The sequence below is a fragment of the Hirundo rustica genome, chromosome 13 (assembly GCF_015227805.2).
Source record: "Hirundo rustica isolate bHirRus1 chromosome 13, bHirRus1.pri.v3, whole genome shotgun sequence".
Taxonomy (NCBI): Eukaryota; Metazoa; Chordata; class Aves; order Passeriformes; family Hirundinidae; genus Hirundo; species Hirundo rustica.
In genome coordinates, this window is record NC_053462.1 from 6,924,835 (window position 1) to 6,946,892 (window position 22,058).

At 37.5% G+C, this 22,058-nt stretch overlaps 1 protein-coding gene across 8 annotated transcripts in view; it reads right to left on the reverse strand.

The window, feature by feature from the left end:
* TCF12 (transcription factor 12) overlaps window positions 1-22,058 on the reverse strand; it is a 160,289-nt gene that overhangs the window by 104,454 nt on the left and 33,777 nt on the right. For all 8 annotated transcript variants that reach the window (XM_040077414.2, XM_040077418.2, XM_040077419.2 and 5 more), the window contains exons 4-6: window positions 12,984-13,057; window positions 11,034-11,102; window positions 433-535 (exon numbers count right to left, since the gene is read on the reverse strand). In XM_040077414.2, coding sequence (XP_039933348.1) covers window positions 433-535; window positions 11,034-11,102; window positions 12,984-13,057 — 246 coding nt within the window. The remainder of the gene's footprint in view (window positions 1-432; window positions 536-11,033; window positions 11,103-12,983; window positions 13,058-22,058) is intronic.

Consider the following 22,058-nt stretch of genomic DNA (forward strand, 5'->3'; position numbering starts at 1 on the left):
AGAAGCAAGTCCTCAAATTATTGCCTGAAGGGAAGCCTGCAGTCAATTGGTAGGTGGTTCGAGAATTGAATGTTAGAAAAAAATAATTTTTAAATGCACAAATTAAAAATTGCTATAAAGGTCTTCCCAAACAAATTTAAGGGAAAATAATCTTTGAAATAATTTAGCATTTACATCAAACCAAAATACATCCGTTTTCTAGATCAACTTAATAAAATCTTGGTATTTCCTTCTTCTGAGAAGTCCTGGATAATGGTCTTTATGAGGAACTCACCCAACACAAAAAGATTTGAATAGGAAAGTCAGTGTTGCTATGAGAAACAGAACAACTTCCAGATGCTTGACATGTCAGGCCTAGACAAGGGAATGAAAAATGTCTCTTTCTGACCAAAGAGGCTTTGAGGGGATACTCGTAAAGAATTACCTACTTACCCATCAGATTTGAGTTCATGAAAGGTGTCGGGGACAATCCTTCATGAGGCCCTAATCGACTGTCATTCAAGTGATCACTGTAATGAGGACTGTCTGCAAAACCCTAGAGAAAAAAAGACCAGAGTATTAAACAGATTATTTGGCAGCCCTGCTAATTGAGTGTAATGACACTTTCCTAATTAAATGTGCAGAGTCACAATTGGTCATTAATCACAAAAGTTGGCTTTCAGGTCTATCTCACAGAAATTACTCTCTGCCCACATATTACTTTCTCCCCATCAAAAAGAAACCACAGAGATTCTTAATAAGCCATGTCCTAGTGGAAAAGATTTCTAAAAATTAAATAACACGGAGATATTTTGATATTTGAATCCTCTTAGTGTTAAGTCACTAACCACAGAGAGTAAAATTAGTCTGAAGAACTTGCAACCATTTTTTTTCATAAGCTTTCTGTTTGCATTAATAAAAGACAGTGAGAAGTTCAGGAAGAGTCACTGATGTTCAGAAAAAATGTTGGTGCAGATGAGAAGAACAAATTCCATTTCTTCTTGCAGCCATTATTAATGTTACAGATTAATAGGCATTTTGACACTGTCACATTACTAACCAGCATAGCTCACTGACAAAAGGTTTGCTTCCATATAGCGATTAAATAAACAACTTTGTCATCTGATTTGCAAACAAGCACTGAAACACTTTTTTGCATTTTTACCATTAGCAGAGTCAGCTTACCAGACTTGGAGCGACCCTTACACAGTCAGGAAACACTGGTTTATTGAAAGCTTACACCAAAGGCAGAGAAGATGGAAAACAAAGAAGTCCTTGGATGTACACATTCTTTAATTAACCCGGTTACATAAAGCTCTCCCCAAGACATTTCGAAATCCCGTCAGCTTCAGCGTATAAAGGTATGGCTATGCCATTTACCCCTCAGACTTACCAAATGCACACTGAATCACTTATTCTGTACCAAAACATGAAAGATCTGGCACTCAAAATTGTACTTCCTTTGTAGCCAAAGTTTTGAAAACCACTGTGTAAACCTTATCGTACAATTCCCACTCAGTCACTTCTCATTCAGAGACCCAGAGCTCAGGCCTAATTAAGGGAGGAGGGAAAATTGTTCACAGCTACCAGAAACCATCCCAAGCGCCCTGGGACTATAAAATCATCAATCACTGAACATTTATCATTTCTCCAGACCGCAGGCTCACATTGAAGACAACATTAATGGGGCTGAAACAGGCCTCCCTATCTTTGCAGGCGTGCTGTCAGTCCAACCAAAGGGCTGCTGAGCGAGGGCTAAAGAACTGGCACAGCACTGGTGCTGCTTGTGGATGCACGTCACGCTCCTGCTGCTCTCCGGCTGCACCGCAATCTTCCGGGACACCCAGCTCCCCTCTGAATCTCTGCTTCAGGATCGCCGAGACACTTGTGATGGGCATTCAGAAACAATCCTAGTGACATTTACAACTTGGTTATGACCACAAGGGTGTCCTCTGGAAACCATGACCTAGCCCCGGCTGTCAGACAAGCAGCGTGGAACAGCAGCTGCTGAGGAAATGGAGTGGCTCCTAGCTAAGGTCACCACATGTGGTTTATTTTTATGCTGAAATGAAACAAGAAAGAAATTAAATCTGCTGAATAAAGAAATTGAATTTTGAAAATATAAAAACAAAGCTCCTAAGTAGGTAGCTTTATATTTGTGTCTCTGCTTTTACTCCTTCTCGTGGTGGTTTTTTTAAAACCTTTTCCCCTAAGATTTCAGCTTTACTTTATTTTTAAAAGAAAGAAGCTATAAAGGATACTATCAGTGATAAAAGAGGATCAGTATCTCAGACATTCAGGAAGTGGTGGCCAAATGTGGCCCAGGAACTGAAATCTTAAAGGCATCTTTATTTACAGAGTATATAAGATAATTACTGAAAATATAGCACGGGTAAGACTCATTTCATACGCAGTTGCACATCACACAACACAATCTACCTAATGCACAGGATTCTTAATGGCCTTCCCCAAGTTAATACTGCATATCCCCCTCACAAAATAAAGGAATTGGAGAACTGGGCAGGTGGTTTACACAAAAAGGAATACTCTTCCTTCTATCATCAAAATTCCTTCAAAGAATACTTGATATGATGTTCTTTTCATATAACCTCTCAGTTTCCCAAAATGCACTTGTAACCAATTACCACAGCATCCAAGTTGTACTTCTATACTACCAGACAAATCAACTACTTCATCTACACCTGGAAAATACTCGGGGTTATCCTGCACAACACCGAAGCCATTGAAAACAAAACGTTTGGTATACAGGGTGAAAATGTACTAAGGGATACACAAAGCCCTTTAAGTAGAACTGGTCTTTTCTGGACTTTAATGTGATTCCTAAAATCAATTGTATCCGGTGTTTCATTATTTGTCACTAGAGAATTCACACTTGTGCCAGCTGTAACCAATGCCTTCACCTACAGTGAGCTAAGGTAAAGAGGTCTCCCCTTGGCCACCACGCCTGACACCAGTTATTCAGACTACCAGTATTCAGATATGGATTACTAACTCAGGCCACCGAGTTTTGTTTGGGATTAGCAACCCTGGTCTGATTCCTACATGTAACTCACCCACACTAAATGAATGCAAAATAACCACAAACACGTGCAGCTTCAATTTAACAACTTTGGCACTTCACAAAAGCAAATTAAGAAAAATCAGAAGAGCTCTAAGGACAGTGATTTAAATTACACTGAGTTTTTTCAGATGATTCTTCTCATTTAAGCTGTACTTGAAATAAAATTGCATTCCTGATACCATTCCTTGCTTTTGCATCTGTATTGTTAACCTACAGAGTAAACAGCAAAGTACTACCACTGGGAAGAGTCGTAACCAATCACTGATAAAACTTTAGAAGCTTTCAGTAGCTTCTGAAAAGCTACTGGAAATTTCTAGTCATACAATCAAAGTTCAAAAAATATATTTAACAAATACGATAGTGCAAATTGACAACATATGCTTATTGCTCAAAGAAGAACACAGTTGAGAGCCTTAAAAAGTCTGGAATACCAATGAAGGATAGAGGGTTTTAAGACACACCCCACTTGTGTGGCTGCGTAATGAAGAAAAGACACAATCAGCTGGCACGTGTACTCATCCCTCATGGCAAAAGCAGCAGAAGATGGAGGAAGGGATTTATATCAAATTCTATGAGAGCCCCTTTTCAAATCCATGTTTTAAGCAGGGCTCAGTAATACATACTGCCAAATTTCATTCTTCCTTTCTGAGAAAGGCAGGAAATCTCACTTCTCACAACTTTGACTAGTCTACTGTAGCTCACTTAAATAGTAGCTGGATTGCTACAGACTCCAAGCAGAAAAAGGAGCTAAACAGTCATGCCAAAAGTTACTCTCCTGTCTTGGAAGAGCTATTTGATGGTACATATTCTGGCTGGTGATGTCATTCTTTGGACCACAGGTGGCCTTCCAAAGCCCTTTGGAGTATTTCTACCTCCTGTTACCTGCAGGGTACATTTAACATAGAAAGGCTGGAAAGAGACATTCTGTGCTGAATACACATCCCCTGAATACACATTTCTGCCTCTGTGGCTCCTCAGCAAACCTACCAATGGATTAGTATACATCAGAGTGCACAGTTGGAGTGTTTAGCAAATAACTGGCAAACAGTCTGCAAAACAGGAATTACTAGACTAATTTATTTCCTGTTCTGAGCACCCTATTCTGAAGGGACAGTAGATAGCTCAGGGCATTTTTCTGCTTGCAGAAGGCAAACTGATTTTGAATATGATTAGATGACGTAGCTAAAAAATCAAAGCTGTCTTGCTTGTTCCAACCTCTTACATAGCTATTACAAAATCAAGTTTTAACTTTCCCAAAGGAGGACAAAACTTCTCTTTCTATACTGTTATAGCCCAAATAAAGTGCAATTGGGGTTAACTGTTCCCTTACAGCATTTTGTAACGTCGTCACCCTTTACTTCACACAAGCCTCTCCCTGGATTTCAGTCTGACTGAATGTTTATGCTCAGAAAGACCAAGTCAGATACATCTACAAATAAAAACAACTAATAATATCTGTTCTGAAATGCAGCAGAAAGACTACTGCTAATTAGTACTGTAATTTAACTGAGTAGTGAGGGCACTCTCAGCACTGCATGCTCTAACTTTATTAGCTTTTCAGGGGTTTCACTGGATTAGAGTGGTGTTCTCTAATCATTCCAATAAATAAAGTCCACCAATTCAAAAATTTCACAGTTATAACATGCATTCCTATCTCTTCTGGGTAATATGCCCCAAGTGGCCAAGTGATTTAGGCTCTATCTGAATCAGGATTTTCCAAGCACAGGGATGCTAACACAACCAAACCAATTAAAAATCTGACACTATTTACAAAACCTTAAATACTTGTACACAGGACACCTGAAAATTCTTACATAATATATTATTCTAGAAGACCCAGAAAACAAAATGGAAAAAATCCCCAACCCACACACCCAGAGTAAACACATCCCTTACTAGGCATGTTTATCCTACCGAATCGTGAGAGAAGGCCTGCACAATGAGCCTATGTCCCATTTTACAAAAAAAGTGGTAATTAACCTCCTAAAACTCAATGTCTTTCAATGACCACTAGAATTCTGTTCTTTTGGCTAAAGTTAATTACAGAATCACCTAAGAAGAAGTTAAAACCCTTTCCCAGTTCACTGTCCCTGCCCTTTTTCATTGCACTGGTTCCAGGTTTTTTTGTGGGATTAATCCTCTTCCATTTACTTCCCCTTCAAAAATATAAAACTATTGTCCCTTAGCAATTATTTTCTGAAGTCACACCAGCATTTGTCCATGCATAAGCAAAACTGTACTGACCCTAACTCAAGTTGTGGGGTTTTTGGTTTTGTTTTTAATTAAGCACAACATCTTGTTTCCTCTTCAGGGTAAAATGTGAAAAATGGAGAAGCCACTGCCTCTCCATGACATACCATTTTCCTATGCATTTACTGAGTTCATACTCAACTCGTTCAGTTCTCCTCCCTGTACAATTTACTACTCCACAGCATTTCATTTGCTCAAGCCCACTAGACTAGAGATAACAGGGGTTTTGTTCATTTCTCCTCCTTTAGCCCCAAGCTCTCTCCTACACAAGTCCCTGGGAACAGACCAAAATCTAAGGCTCGTAACCAAGCTGCCAGATCACTAAGCACGTATTTGCATTTTAGCAATTTACAATATAGCTCAATTACTGCCTTTAAACTTAAGACATTAAAATTCCACTAAAATGAATGGTTTAGTTCACAGTTTGACGTGGCTGCAGACCAAAAGATTAAACTTAATGAATGCTGCTTTCAATTCCTTGAGTTTTATAGTTTGGCTGACTTTAAATAACAAATATTAATTGTTTAAAGCTCAGGAATACTGAGGTCCCTTGCAAGCTAAATTTGGCAATGAACTTATGAATCAGGCAACAGTCATCCAAATGACTAATGTGTAAATGAACGAGTGCAGCTACTGCTAAAATCCACTTAATTTTGGATTATCTAGCTCTCCAAACTAATCTGAAAGTTCTAAAGACAAACAAGAAGGGAAAAAACACAAGGAAAGAGGGGGGAGTGAGGAAAGAAAGCAAGAGGCAGAGGCGGTGAGAGACAGACGGGCAGACCAGAGAGACTGACTACATCCAGGAACACTGTGCTGAGTCACTGACTGAAGGTTAGACAGGAGGCTCTGTACAACAGCCACACCAACATGTCCTAGTGAATTAAAAGATTATGGATTACACAGAAATACACAACCTTAAAAAAAAAAAAAAAAAAGTCTTTTTAGTCATTGAATCTATGTATGTGTCAATGGCTCCTAAAGGAAAGACTAGAGAGCCAAAAACCTGGCTTGGTCTACTGAACACATAGATCAGGAAGAACATTGCAAAAATTAAGGTAAGCTAAAAATAAATCCAGAGAAGAGTACTCTTCCTTTTTGCCTTGAGGATCACTTGCACGATATTCACTGATCTTAACGGAACATCAAGAAACATCACACTGTCACAGGTCACGGCCATAACTCCATTTAAATCATGAACAATCTTGCAGCAAACTCTCAGTGGGAACAATGTTGTTTCCAAGCAATGACCAAAATCATCTTACAAAGCTTGGAGCAGATGGATGATGATGGGAGTCTCCCCACACTGTTTCATCCATGTTGCTGTCATTTGCCTGCTACAATGCAAAAGCTAAGGGACCAAGGTGAGACCTGTCTGATGTGCCAGGAAGCAAACACATCTCCCACAGCAGGCTCCATGTTCTTCTCCTGAGAACAGCCAGTACTTCAACCCCATCTCCCTCAGCTGCACAAGAAGCTTGTCCAACACTCCTTAAACGGAGCAATGAATGCAGTTTGCTGAAGGAGACCACCCAATAGCACCAGAATCAAGGAGCTTTTTAGCTCCACTTCCTAACTTTAATTATGATTCCCTTCTCGTAACCATCAGCGGGTTAACATTCAACTACAATATCCTAAAGGCAGAAATGCAGCTTTCTGTTCTTTGGTCACCTGCTACACGGTGGGGTGAAAGCAGGTATCTCTACCCCAGGTTTCACATATCATCGGGAAAAGTCAAGAGCGCTTTCACAAGTATCCTCCGAGCATCACCCTGAGTAACATGCTTTGTAAAGGAGTTCTAAAACTATTCATTAGCTTCTTTTCCCACATCAAATTGAAACACATGAAAGCTGTGTGTGAAGGAATAGAAAACAATTGAAAACAGTTTATTTCTTTTTCAAATTTATTTCAAATGTTATTTATTTTTTAATAAACATTTTCTTCAGCTCTAAATCTGCTTCCAAGGAGTTAAGTTACTGAGTGACAAATTTGATTTTAAACAGCTAAACCCAATAGCCAGTTACACCTCTCTAAACTCCTGTGAGACAAATATCAACATGATATGCAATGGGACAATTCCCTGGCCACATGGAAAACTAAATTGTGAACAGATTTCAATGCTAATTTCAATGTGGTAGGTAGTTGCAATAAAAACAAAACAAAAACCACAACCAAAAGATCCACTTCTCCAATATAGCTAAATGAAAAATTCATATGATGGAAACCACATTTTTCTAGCTCTTATCTAAGCTATAAACCAGGAGATAAAATGATACAAGCATAGCCAACAAACTAACAACAAATGCTTAAAGAAAATAGTTGAAAACCTAACTAAAGCATTCAGAATTTAAAAAACAGAAGTTGCTTTGAAAAATGCTGCTCATGAATCAAATTATAAAGTAAGCAGCATTTGCAAGTGTCCTGAGCAATGAATATGGAATATTTAATTTGGGCTTTAATTCCACAGTGAATCATCTGCTACCTCGTAGAATACATCAGGAAAAGCAAATAGCCAGCAGCAGAAGCACCAAACAACGCCCTCCCCCGCAAAAAAAAAAAAAAAAAAAAAAAAAAAAAAAAAAAAAGGACAAAAAGGACACAAATACAACAGACTTGATAACACTTACTGTGTTTCTGTGTCCCTCTTGTCTTGTTTTGCTATTTAACAGCTTCCCTTCTTGTTATGTACCTGAGATTAAGAGGTATAAAATACTATTTCAAAACCTGCTGTCTCATTACTATTTTTTGACTTCTTTGCAAATTAAAAGTACTACCTGGGGTGAGAGGAATATAGTTTGGGCATAAAGTATTTCAGATTCCAATTGATGTCTGAGTATTTTATGTACAGTAGAGGGAACAACCTGTTGCCTGATGCTACAAAACCATCTAATCTAACACTGATGTCTTGATCAGTTCCATTCTGGCTTCTATTAAATGTAAGGAGGATAAAATAAAAAATAAGGAGGATAAACTGCATCCTCAGTACTGAAGGTAGATTCATGTTAAATCAGGTCAAAATGTGCACTCACAGCTTTGAGTGCAATGTACATGTTGCAAATTGTTTGAAACACCCGCAGTTCAGATTTTGGAAGAAAAATGCCTTGGTTAATTTATGCTAAATTTTTAACAGTTACTATTATTATGTGTGTATATATAAAAAGGAAATCCATCAAGGAAATGTCTTATGAAAAGCATTTCAGATATGCTTGATTTGGAGACAGCAGTCTGAACAGATCAAAAACTGATTTGCTCCTTTTATGTTACGACAAAACCAAAATGACGAAAGAAAACCTCGCAGAGCATTATCCTTCATGAAACAGCAATCATTAGCCACAGCACAACAACAACTATAACTGAAAAAATGTTTAATTACAATACAATGCTTACTCCAAAGAAAGTGATTATACCACTTTGCTGCTACATTATGAGTATAAATTACAACTCCTGCAAATAACACCAGGAAAGCTAAAAAGTTCAGTATCATCACAACAGGAAGACAAAACTTTGAAGTGCTGTAGGGCAATATATTATTGTGCAAAAGACATGGTACTCGAGTCAAGTACCTCAGAATTTGCTTCAAAGAGCTCAGGAGAGCAAGACTTCCAAAAAGCAGCTTTATCATCCTCTGCAAAACACACAAAGAGCTCCTCTTCCAGTGCAAGGCATTATGAACACATGCAAACACTTCTGTATCTCTACATCACTCAAATAAGGGAGAGACTTGCATACATCAACCAAAGATATGAATTTATTTCAACCACTGAAAACCCACTACTGCTGCACGTAGAAAGGTAAAAACAAGATTGGAGACTAGGAAGAAAAACAAGCTCCACAGTAGATAAACCTGGTACACTGTTGTATGTGGACTTCAGTACAACATTCAAGAATAAGGGAGGCCATCAGCACATCAGAGAACTCCAGCGACTGCTAACTACCATTCCTGAATTATTTCTATAAACAATAATGTTTTCCTATTTTTTCTTCAACCCTCACAGTAAGCATCTTTTCATATTATTCATTTTTCTAACAAAACAGCCTATGCAAAGAGATTTTGCTCACAGAAGTCACTGATATCTCAATTTGTACCTTTTCACAAATCTAAGATGATCACAGCAAATTCAAACATAAACACCCACTGTTCTTTCAGTGTTAGAACACTATTTACTAGGTAATGAAAAGACAAGGCTCCCATATGAGGTTTTCTCAAGCCTGCTGTGATTCCTAGCCTTTAATGTTACTTCAAAACACTACTGAAGTAAGAATGGCTTAGCTTTCAATAAGGTATCACCAGAGACTCTTAAAATAAAATAAACTGCTATTACATATGGGAGAAGGTTCTTGTCTGAATTAACTATTGATGAAAAGATTAAAACACATGACAAACACTCAACCCCAAGCACAGAACATACATCTCGTTTTCACAGTGAAAAGAAGTTACCAACATATTTCCCCCAATTCCCCAACACCGTACCCATACCAACACTCTTCAATAATTCCATGAATAAATGAAAGAGTGGGTAAACAAATACAGTAAAGTCTTCCTATAGCAATCTTTTTTTAATAATCCTAACTAAAAGTTGGTGCAGAGTTACAAAGCAAGTTCTCCATGAAATTGGTAATAAAAGGGCAGATAAAATTTGGTGTAAACAAATACAAAATGAACATGCTCAAAAATAACTTAATGTCATAACAATGTGGTAACTACGGTGCAATGTTAGAGAAAATATTACTTTTCTACAGTTTTTAAAATAGTATCACTTCACACCTCAGTGGTAATCAAAAAATGCATGACTTTGCAACAAGTAAGAAAGGAACAGAATGAATCTATCATTATACGAGGCAGAAATTTATGGCATACTCTCCCTTCAACTAGGGCACGCAGTCATAATCACCCTAACTCTAAAGTTATCCAGAAGAAGCAGAAAAGTTCAGGGAACAGCACCAAGAACTAAGCCCAGGTTAGGAGCAGTAACTATACAAGCAGATACCCACAGATTACAATACTTCAGCTTGGCTGAACATAAAAGTGGCATGTAAAATAAACGTGTTTGCTTAGAAAAGAATAAAAACTATGAAGTACATCAGTAACTATTTGGAACACAGGAACATGGTGGAAATCAGTTACATCACTGGGCAGCACACATAAGACAAAAAAAATCCATAAGTTTTAGCACAAAATCCTTGTAATTGTTGCCAAAATGGTAACCAAAGGCAGAAAAAATTCACAAACTGCAGAGAGCAAGCCCGCCAATAGCTATAAAAACTATGTCCAAAAAGTTGGCTCTGTCCAGGAAAGCTAAGCCAAGAGCTGGGGTTTTGCTAGGAGAGTATACAGTAAAGGTGGCAAAGTATTTGCCCTATACTTATATTCTTTCCTTATGCATCATTGCTGGCCACAGTCAGACCATTTATACTGAATTGAACAGACCTTCATCCGGATTTAGGAAAGAAAAATATCATTTAGCCAGAATTCCATCATCTTTTTCCATTAGCCTTCAACAGGTGTGCACTAAATTGTCACCAAATTCCAATTCTATTCGCCTGAAAACTGCTTATCTTTCCATGTCTTTGGAACTTCAAGCCAATAGCGAGCCAACACTTCAAATTCTTAGTAATTTTGACACTATATTGTGACCTTTAACAGAAAACTCCAGTAGTAGGCTGCACATGGACTAAAAAAGAAATCGAAAATCACACACAATATAAAAAGAATAAGTGGTACCTCTTGAGATTTCAACTTTTCTATGTCTGTGGAGAGGTCTGAGCTTTTTCCATGAAGACTGCCATTTTCCTGTAAACAGACAAGTAGTAAGAACAATTAGGACAAGAATAACATTCTATATTGAAATAATGGGGAAAAGCTCTGGATTAGAAAGCTGAACATGTAAGACAATTACATCTTACTTAAACTCTGTGTTAATCAACACAAGGAATAACCTAGAAATGTAAAAGGCTGTGTATGATTTGCCCTATAGAAACCAATCTATACTCTCACAATACAGACCCACACACTCATTTTAGCTCTTTCTCAGAGACATCTGGTCTAGCAGCGCATGTAGGAGTAGACAGAAGTTATCGTTATTCAAAATCCTGAATCAGTAATTTGCCTCATTAGTTGAAAGAAAACCAAAAACTAAAGACCATACATCATAGCCGAAATTTGTGCATGTAAGCTTGATTTAAACTGGTAAATGAAGTCCACTGCTTTTTCAGTGAACTCAGAAGAGAAATTCCTGTGTTCTACTTTTTTTACAGGAAATACCAGCCACAGGACAAATTAATCTGTGGCTCTTAATTTTTATCAAATCTATATAAAGAGAACATTTATTTCTAGTGTTCATTTTTCTGGGGAGAACACAGGGATGAAATTTTCCTGTGAAAAGGAATTAGGTTTTCTTTAAAAGAAAACTCTTGTTACCTAAATGACATTCCAGATTACCATTATTTATTGCCTCATCAAAAAAAAAAAAGGCTAACACACAAGGCGCACTGACTTTACAGTATTCAAATATTAGCTGGCTGATCCTCTACCCTACAAAAAATTGTGATTAATACAGCCACACAGCCAATGAACCATAAGCTCAAATTCCAGTTAGGTCAGCTTAACTGATAATTGAATAAAATTGATCAGCAATATAAAAAATGAGAGTCAAAACACTAAACCCATGATAAAAATATGAGTTATATAAAGCTGCATAGTAAGATTCCATTACAAATGTAGAGGAGGCATTTGAAGGTTCAGCTCCATGCCCCAAGTTATGCAGGAAATTTTAAAAGAATGCCTAATTTCCATGTTGCACAGAAATATTTCTTCAACACAAAATACTTCTACATTCATTATAACTTATTTACTGATGACCAATGGAAAAATCAAGACTTCATGAGAAATCTTTCTACTGCTTTCTTCCCAAGTAAGGCAGAGGCTGTAATAACACCCAGTGAGATGAACAAGGTCTTGCAGCCTTCCCACTTCATTCCACAGCACAAGACAGCTGCAAAGGTGCAAGTGCTAACACAGCTCTCTGACTCAAAGGCACTGAAATCAGAACATCAGGTATGCTGTGTGCACCTAGCTTAGGTACTTAGCTCATTGTCCTTTTAGGGAGTAAATATTCATAAAAAGAAAATGGAGTAGATGAAAGGGAATGTGAGTAACTAGGGGGAAGCTTGCATTGACCATTGAGTTGAGTTATTTTAGGATATCAGACACTATCAAGAACCTTTAGCTCAGTAAGTAATGGATGAAGCTGGAAGGAGAACAGGAGGAAGGTATTTAAAAAGAAAAGCCTCTCTTTGACATCATGACACAGCACATACTATAGCTGCTTAATGTTAACAAGGAGGCAAGTGTTCCCTACACTTTGCCAATAAATCTGCTCCTAAGTAACACGACTTGTACTTTCATTTTCTTAGTACATATTAAATGAAACACAAGCTCACCATTCAAGCATACAGTCACATATGGTTTTTTCATGAATTCTTTGCCTGTATGTTTTTTTGTCTTAGAAAGCTAAATTGCTGCTGTAGCTCCTCAAAGTCATTAAAGTCTCTAAAAGATGCTAATCTGTATATTTAAAGGAGTTTCCCTTCGAAAACTTTGCCAAATCATCTGCTGACTTGCACTGTACATTCCCATAAACTTTCATTATGAATTATTACGTGGGTATCTTACCCTTGAAGATTCATATGAAGGACTTGGCTGACCGCTTGTTCCCCAGGATGTGGCACCTGTTCGCTCATCCATACCTAGAAATAAAAAGAAAAACACAAACCTATAAGAAATCAGAGCAAAAACAATGTTCACTGATGCGACCTGAAAAAATATTCATCCGCTTCCATACACTTTGAGTAAATTCATCTGCTTTCATATACTTAAAGCAGTGTTTCTAAAAGCAAAACTTCAGATGAACAGCTTCCTTATTAATTAGGCTGGCTACAGAGGAACCTGTTCATTTGGACACCTGCAGCTGCTGAAAACAGGAGCATAAAAAGCCAAGAAATCTGCCAATCTGCTGTCTGCCCAACCCAATCCATAAGAAATTAGCATGAATAACAAAACAAGCACAACGACGTGAACATCGTGGCTTTCTGAGCAGCCCAATTTATCTGCATCTCAAGCAAGCACTGAAATATTGCAGCACATACTGTGAAACACATACTTGTTATCTACTCTTTGCTCTCGTGTCTTGCTTAAGTATTGTAAAATGTGCAAAATTATTTCCCCTACTTGGCCTTTACATGACACGCAAGATATTTTAGCATAATGGGGAAAAAAGGCAAGACAGACTGGTTATATTTCAATGGCTTAAAGAACCCACAGAGAATCATGGTCCCTGCCCTACTAAAACAGTAATATTTTTTACACTCTGTAACGGTTCTTTTAGAATCAGTTCCCTTTATGCAAATCCAGGTTACAGCTCACAAGAGAAAGGGGAAGAAAAAGATAGGGATATCTTTAAACACTGTATCAGAATATATATCCCATGTATTATCCAATTTCTATCCAAATTTAATTGGTCAAACCACCTTTAAACCACATTCCCAAACAGCTAATTGCAAAAGCACCTGAATTCCTACAGCTAATTCCTTCATACAGGACAAGGCTGCTACTATTTTAACAATTAGGTTCCTGATTATTTGCTTCACAAGATTTTTTTTTTTTTGACACATGTGGAACACTTCCATCCTTAACTGCAAGCTTCAAAGCACTCAAGCCTACAAAATGCAACTCATTATTTCCCTGTCACATGAACTTTTCTCATAAAGAGCTTTGATATAAAGCATAAATTCTTTATGTAATACATACTATAAACTACTTATTAAGTTTTTTAATGTCATAACTTATAAATAAGAACTAAATATTCCAATTTATAAATAAGAGTAGAGTGCAAGCTACTCCATACAATCATCTCTAAACCCTAACTTTATATTGCAACTATAAAATTTTCATGCATATTTCTCAGACTGGCCGTACTGCAAAATCAAATGTAAGCTAATACTGGAAATAACTACCTATTACTATTATTATTCTATTATTTATTACTATTCTAAACATTATTTCCTTAAGAAATGTGCTTTATGAAGCTATAAAACAATGTTTTGACAAAGACAGCCTGTAAAAAGGAATGCTAAACTGAAAGTAGAGTAAATTACTCAAATAAAAACTACAGACGCTTTTTGTGTACTGCAGGAAAGATCCTCCAGGTTGAAGAATGCTCTTTGAAAATGCAAAACCACCACTATATTGAGCCAGCAGTTTGGCGAAGTTTACTGCATTTTGCAGCTGACAGTATTGTTGTTGTTTCGCTGTAACTGGTCCAGGAGCTGAGTAAAGAGTCGTGGCTGGCACTGACAAAGGCAAAAGTAATCTTTTGGCACAATTGACTCTTTTCTGCCAGAAACAACAGTGCCAGTAATCCAGTCATTATCATAACAAGTCTTCCATTGCCTTAGTTTCAAAAGAGACATATGTGAGGGGAGAAAAGAAAAATATCCTACTGCAAGACAAAGTCCTTGGGAAAGTTTAAGACACAGGAGGTTACATCAACCCATTTCAGGAAACATGTCACTAGATAATGGTTATGCACAGAGCGTTCAGATTCGTGACCCCTAATCAGTAAAACATGCTACTCGTCTAAAAATTTGAGTCAGTGGGACATAAGGACTTATGTTATGGTTCTGCTCAATCAGCACATGTACAGCTAAAAATTCTAGTATTTTAATTCTACCATTTGAATTATGCAAATAAATTGTTTAAAGAAACTGCTCTAAACCAAAATGTAACTGTTTCAGACAGGGTAGAAAACTAATTTCTGTCTAGTTCCCAGAATTATTTTTTTCTAAAAAAGCCCAGTACAGTTAGCTAGAATAGTGAAGTTCCTTTTTCCTGCCAGGTGTCTTTTTCCTCCTTTTCATGCATCAATTTTTCTTCCTACAAGACCCAAACAGGCTTACATGTAGACCTATCACTTGCACAAAATTTTCACACAAGGAAGATGCTTTCACATTTCAGATGCTCTGTGAAGGCTAAAAGAAAAAAGAAATCATACATTGCACACAGAACACCAGCACTCTGACCTACTGCTGCTTGACATCTGGATTTGATTTGCAGTGATACCCCTGCTGCCCTTGGTCTCCATCATAAGACACCAAACAAGAGCTGCCCCAGGAAGCCAGCAATACTCAGGCAGGAAATCAGACGTGTGTCTACCACGGTGCTCAAGGAATCCGCTCTGCTTTGTACACTAATGTGTTTTCCATGGATGACAGATGAAAACCACCCAAAGGCTGGATGAGACAAAGACCCAGACGATTTCTAGCAGGATGGGCACAAACAAGCAATGCATACTTTAACACAGCCAAAAGTAACTCTACACAACTGAGCCAGGATCATCAGATTCACTTTTAAATGTAAAACCCCTGAGTGGGGAACACCTGGTAGGAAAGAACATGGGAATCATCTATGGTAATAAATTCAATAAAGTCTCATAGCAAACGCGTAATGAAAAGAGTTTGAGCGTTTTCCGGGAAAACGCAAGAGAGAACAGAGGAACCAGGGGGATCATCACCTTTGCATAATCCCTTTAACAAGGAAATACAGAGACTAATTCCAGGATCCATTAATTCATCATGGATGTTAAAGGGCACAGGAAAGCTGTGACAGTTAGCAGAGCACTGAAAAACATGCAGGGCAAGGCTGCAGTATCTCAGCCTCTGTAGGTAAAGCGAAAAGGGAGGAAATTGAACCGTGTTGATATCCAGTAACACAGACCCATGCATTCAGACAGACAGGAGCATAACAAGGTTCTACCCCCACTTCCTTTTTTTAAGTTGGCATTGAGGATGGAAAGTAATTGAAATGACTCACGATTTCATAGTTCTCAATCAAAATTGACTACTTCTACAGCACATATGCTGCAGTTTAATTAGGGAGTAATTCTGTAAGCGAGATGCTTGTTCGAGCGGGTTCAGCTGGCAGTCGGGGCTGGGCTGGCTCACAGGGCACCGCCACAGCACCCACTGCTGCTGTCCCAGCGAGGCCACTCCTGGCCCTGGAGCACAGCCCAAATCCAGGAGCACCTCGGGGAGACACGGCCAAGCCATGAGGATGCTTTCTGGCTTCATGCATCTAAACAGGCTTTGCTTAACATCACTTTTATGATGCTGCTGTGAGCATTTCAAGCTATTCTAGAAAAAAACCTGAAGAAACCTGTTGCCTCATTATTTCAGCATATGTGTTCTTTCTGAAGAAACAGATCCAAACATTCACCTAATAAAAAAAAATTGGATCTTACAATCAAACCAAAATGAAGGTTGTTCTCGCTGGCATAAGACAAAGAAGACTATATTTAAAACTTATTTCAAGAGACATAGGCTCTAATGTTCGTGTAAACACAATAATATACTTTATAGGGTTACCATCTGCTATGATGTTGATCAAATAAATGATTTGACAAAAAAAAAAAAATCACATTGTAGATTGTTATACTAGGTACTCAAGGTATGAGTTTCTATCTTTTATAGCTTCTTTATCCAATTTTGTTTCAGAGTAATGATATTCCTTCAGATAAGATTCAACATCTGAAATCAATTACAAAAAAACCTACAGCACAAACTATAACAGCGCTGGTTGTGTTTTGCATGTCAGACACACAAACAAATCAATCTACCATTAGGCCATATACTGCAAAAGTCTATTGTGAAGTATGATCCCAATTATTACCCAAAATGATATTTTAGATCTGGACTTTCTAGCAAGGGGATGAAAAGAGTAATGATATTTGATGGAGAAATACTATACTCAAATATTTTAACTTTCAGTAGGTTAAGACTAGTTCTCAGCCTCTTCTGGATGTTTTCAATTAAAACTATTTCTCTTTTTATCCTAGACATAGTATTTTCAATAACATAATAAAACCATTTATATTCTAACAAAGAACTCAAAATTCACAAGTCAGATAAATAAAGACAAGATAAAGTTCCACATGTTTATTAGTCAGGGAGTGGGAGAAAACACAGATGACAAGAGGACCAGAATGACACTCAAAACCAAAAGCAGCTCTGACAATAGATACAGTGTGGTAGCTTAAAATATCCAAAGCTGAGAGCATTAATCAAATTGAGAAGAGAAATGAAAGGCAACCTCTCAATAGTCTAACCACTTAAGTGCCATTGGGATAAATCGAGATGTAACGTTATAATTAGGTAAAAGACAAATGACTTTCATTTCAAACTACATAAATAGAGAACTTTCTCTCCATCCACCTTCCACAAAAAATGGAAAAACAGCGGGAAGTGCAAGCATGGAGGGAAAAAAATTTCAAACCTCAATGTGTACTGTTTCTTGGAGAATGTTCTAATTGTCTTCCAGCATATGGATACCAAGTTCTCCCCCATCCTTCCAGATCAAAAAGCAAAGTTCCTCCCCAGAAACAGAATTGCTTATTAGAGGGATCAGTGGGAGCAGCAGAGCAGTACCCTTTCCTGGACCTTTGCTCCAGAGAAAATGAACAAAAGAGCTATGTATATGTTACAGAAACACCATCTTGAGTCTGTCATCTGGTACCAACTCCGGAGCTGACAATTACTTCAGGAAACTTCCTAAGATAATTTGATTAAATTGCACAATGCTGCTCACTCTCCTCCCTGTACTGAGCCACGGTGTCACAGATGGAACTCTGAATCCGTTGCACAGGTAAAAGTGAGATTTTTCCTGGGCTTACCTATTATAAGTTATATTATAAGTTTTCATATTTTTCCCCACCTGCCCCGCCAGGTTCATAACCATGAGAGTTGAGATTGTTAACTACCAGCCTCTAATGGCAGGGATTTAAAAGTGCAAGGAAGCCCTGCAGGGACTGAAGGTCCCCTGAAGGGACATTGGTTACCTCAATTAGTCCCCATAAAACGCTGGCTTCCATTTGAATATTAATCTTTGCAAAGATCAGTTTGAAATATCAACAGTGATTATTAATAGTAGTTTAAAAAATACAAATTAATTTTTGAAACATTATTTATCCTGGAGATTCCCAGAGTATGATTATCTGACATAGCAAAGAATAAATATCCGGTATGCCGTTGTGGGAGTTATTTGACTAATAGTCAGAAGATACACTATACAAAGTTAATTTCCATCTATAGAACAGATAATCACAATCAAAACTTCAAAAGAACAAAATTATTCCAGTTGGAGGAATGTACAGCCAGTACACAATTTAATTGGGCAATAACCAAAACTTAGACTAATACTGGAATTGGCAGGTATTAAAAATGAGTTGCAACTTAATATATCAGCAAACTGAACTCTCCCTGTATGTAAAGCTGTTTAAAATCTATACTTTCATGCAGAAAATTATTTGCAAGAACAGTATTTTCTCCAGACAGAATAAAACTTCAGGCTGTATGCTCGAAGAACTTTTTCTAAAGGAACAAAAGACGTATAAATTCAAAAGAAAATTGAAAAAAAACCATACTGGTTCAGAAAAACTGAAGAAAAGCTTGAATTTGTTTTAAAAGCGTCTATTAGCAACAAAACTCAGTACTGGTAATACAGTTCCTGTGTAACTATCAAGTATGTTTTAGATTTGTTTCAACTCATTACCTAAATACAATTTGCTATTTAAAAAAAAGGCAATTACTACTTTTAACTTGATTTCACAAATAATCCTATTCATTTCTTGCAATAAGTTCTACGTATTCCCTAAGAAGAACATTGGGTTATTAATTCCTGTAAGAGCAGTGCCCTTACAGGAATGCCAGAAATTGCCTGCTTCTCTTTCCTCGTATTCTCTGCTTCCCAGACTCTAAATCATGTCACCGAACACACCAAAGGACCTGGCATGACCTGGGCACTTTAAATACAATACAACCCACTCAAAATAAAATTGGAACTGGCATTTCCCACACAAACTGTACGAAACTAGAAAACTGCACATTGCTACACGCATCTTGCCAGAAAAAGTACATCAGGTACTGTTCAACGAGGAGAGCATATTTATAATACTGAATGTAACGTGCATCTGTTAGTTGTGTATAGTTATTCAGGTGGTTCAAAAACTATAAAAATTAACCTTTAAACTATGAAAAAAAGGAATTTTCTTATAAATCCACTGAGGTGCTCAGAGCACTACACAGTAAAGTTATTCTTCACCCACACGCCCCCATCAAATTCCCTATATTAATAGGGAGTTACATAGGAATAGGGAATAGGAACAACTTCTAATATTATTCCTCAATCCAATTTAAAATTTAAAAAATTAAAATGCTAATATTTATAAATTATCCTGTGTACAAATAATATTTATGTGTGTGCCCACAGAGTATATTTTGAAGTCTCCCTGGTAACAAATGTGAATAAAGTACACCAGCTTAGAGATCAATCCTTTAGCAGGGTACAAGCCAGAGCTTTTATTCACACGCAAACACACAGAGTTAAACTGCTATTAAATTGCATCATGCTGCTTATTCCCCTCTCTGTGCTGAGCCATGAAGTATCAGGCTGAACAGCTCTAAAGCATGCAAGTCTCAGCCCTACAGTACCAGCTATCATAATAATCCTTTCTACTGGCAAATTTTCCTGTGGTTACTTCACTTATGACTCAACTGCTTTATATAACCACACACTTAAAAAAAAAATATATATATATACACACACATATACATTTATATATGCACACCAAATCAAGCCCAGTGTCACAAGACTGCACACACCAGTCCAAAAATATTCTAATACAGCCTGACAGGCAACAGCTACGGTTACCAACTGTATAACAATACAATTGCACAGAAAACTGCCAATTCGGGCACCAGAACACAATTAATCTGAGTTACATAGTGTGTAACTGAGGTGCTAACTCTCATAAGCAAAGAAAACATGGCAAGTGTGACAGCCTTCTTAAGAACATGTCTAAAAATGTTAAGAAAAAAGTATTTTTAATCATTTGCTGTATCACAAGGTGTCCAGCAAATTTTGACCCTCTTGAAAACAGATTCCAAGATTAACCTGAGGTCAGCATCCTCTCACGGTGTTGATGATTTCCACGTACCTTTATAACCATACAATTAAGATAACGCAATTGCAACAATCAAAATACTTTGTTGATATTTAGAAGATAATTAATTACCTTAATACTAAAATATTTCAAGGGAAAAGAGGCCCTCTGACATATCAAGCTGGGGGGAACTGGAAAAGTTTTTGAGAAAGAGCATATATTTTGACTTCTGAAGTTCATGCAGGTGAACCAGTGGAGAAATCAAACATCAGATAAAAACTTTGGAATTTAGTGAGGCAGAATTTTGAGCTGTTAAGTATAAGGGCAAATATGCTATACAACATAGCCAAGAAAATGCTATAAAATGCTATAAATGCAGTGTAACTTCACATTTACAATAATGTAACTGGAAACAAAGACACAGACACCCTGTCAAGATCACAGAAGCCTGAGTCTGAACTTGAGAAGATCTAGATCAAGCCATTTCATAAAAGCATGTGAAAGAAAAACTATACTTTGCCAAGGTACACAGTGTCTCTGTATCTGATTTCTGGCAACCCTACAATACTGAAATCAAAAGTCTATTACCAGCAGCATGGCATCTCAGCCTCACACACTGAAACAACAATACACTAATATCTTATATCTTTCATGAAATGAAGCATGTAGAATACAAAGAAGTCTTAAAGGCTTTTAGGTCTGCCTCTAGACAGGCACATCCTCAATGAGATGATTTCTTACGCTTCCTTGTCTTATAGAGCACATCTAAGTCAGCTGCAGGAATTAACTCTCATTACTAAGCAAAACAGAAATTACACATCAGGGTTGTGTGAACTTCAGTTTGTCATGAGAGAATTCTGGTTCTTTTACTACAGCTGGGGGAAAGTATCTATTGTATGAAAATTTCAGCATTAAACACCCCCTTCTAACTCTGAAAACAAAGTTTATCTGCTCAGTATTTAAACAGGGAAGAATGCTTAATGGATAGATGCAAGCACTGCACATCTGCTCGCCTAAGCCAGAACTCTGGTAGGACAGCTTTAAGTTAGATGTGGAAAAAACAATAGAATAAATATAGCCAATGCTGACTTATTACTTCCTGGCTCACTTATTTCTCTCCTCTTCTGCCAAAAACCAAGATGACATCCTCCATACTACCTCATCTTCAACCAAGAAAGAAGCTTCTGCAAGATTAGGGCTCCACTATTTGCCCTGCAGCACAATGAAGTGCCTTCCAGCTTGTCCCAGGGAAAGGTAGCACCTTCTTCTCTCAGTGAAAGAGCTGCCTAGGGCAAAATGTGTTTTCTTCTATTATTGTAGGCATGGAGGGAAAAAAGCCTTAAAGTAAACTATTAAAGAATTTCTAGAATCTCTACTTGCATTCATATGACTGATAATTTGAGCTGATGGAAGTTAGCATCAGCCTGCAGCGGCAAGAGCTACTTTTTCCAGTATGCATTTTGTACCAAGTGCTTCCCCCTCCATAAGCAAGTTGGAATGTAGTACAGCTCTTGCCAGATGTTCTCCTTCTGCAGAGATCCAAAACCAACAGTTCTCAATAATTCCATTACTTCCAAAAGTCAAAGCCAGAATCCAGTCTGAACAGAGATCTGGCACAGCCTGTGCTGCTAGCCCTGAGACACCTTAAAAAAAGTAAAAAACAACCACACACCCCAAGAAACCTTTATTTTCTCAACACTGAGACATTTCTTCCAACAGAGATTTTACAGGTATTGTTAAAGCTCATGGTCAAATTA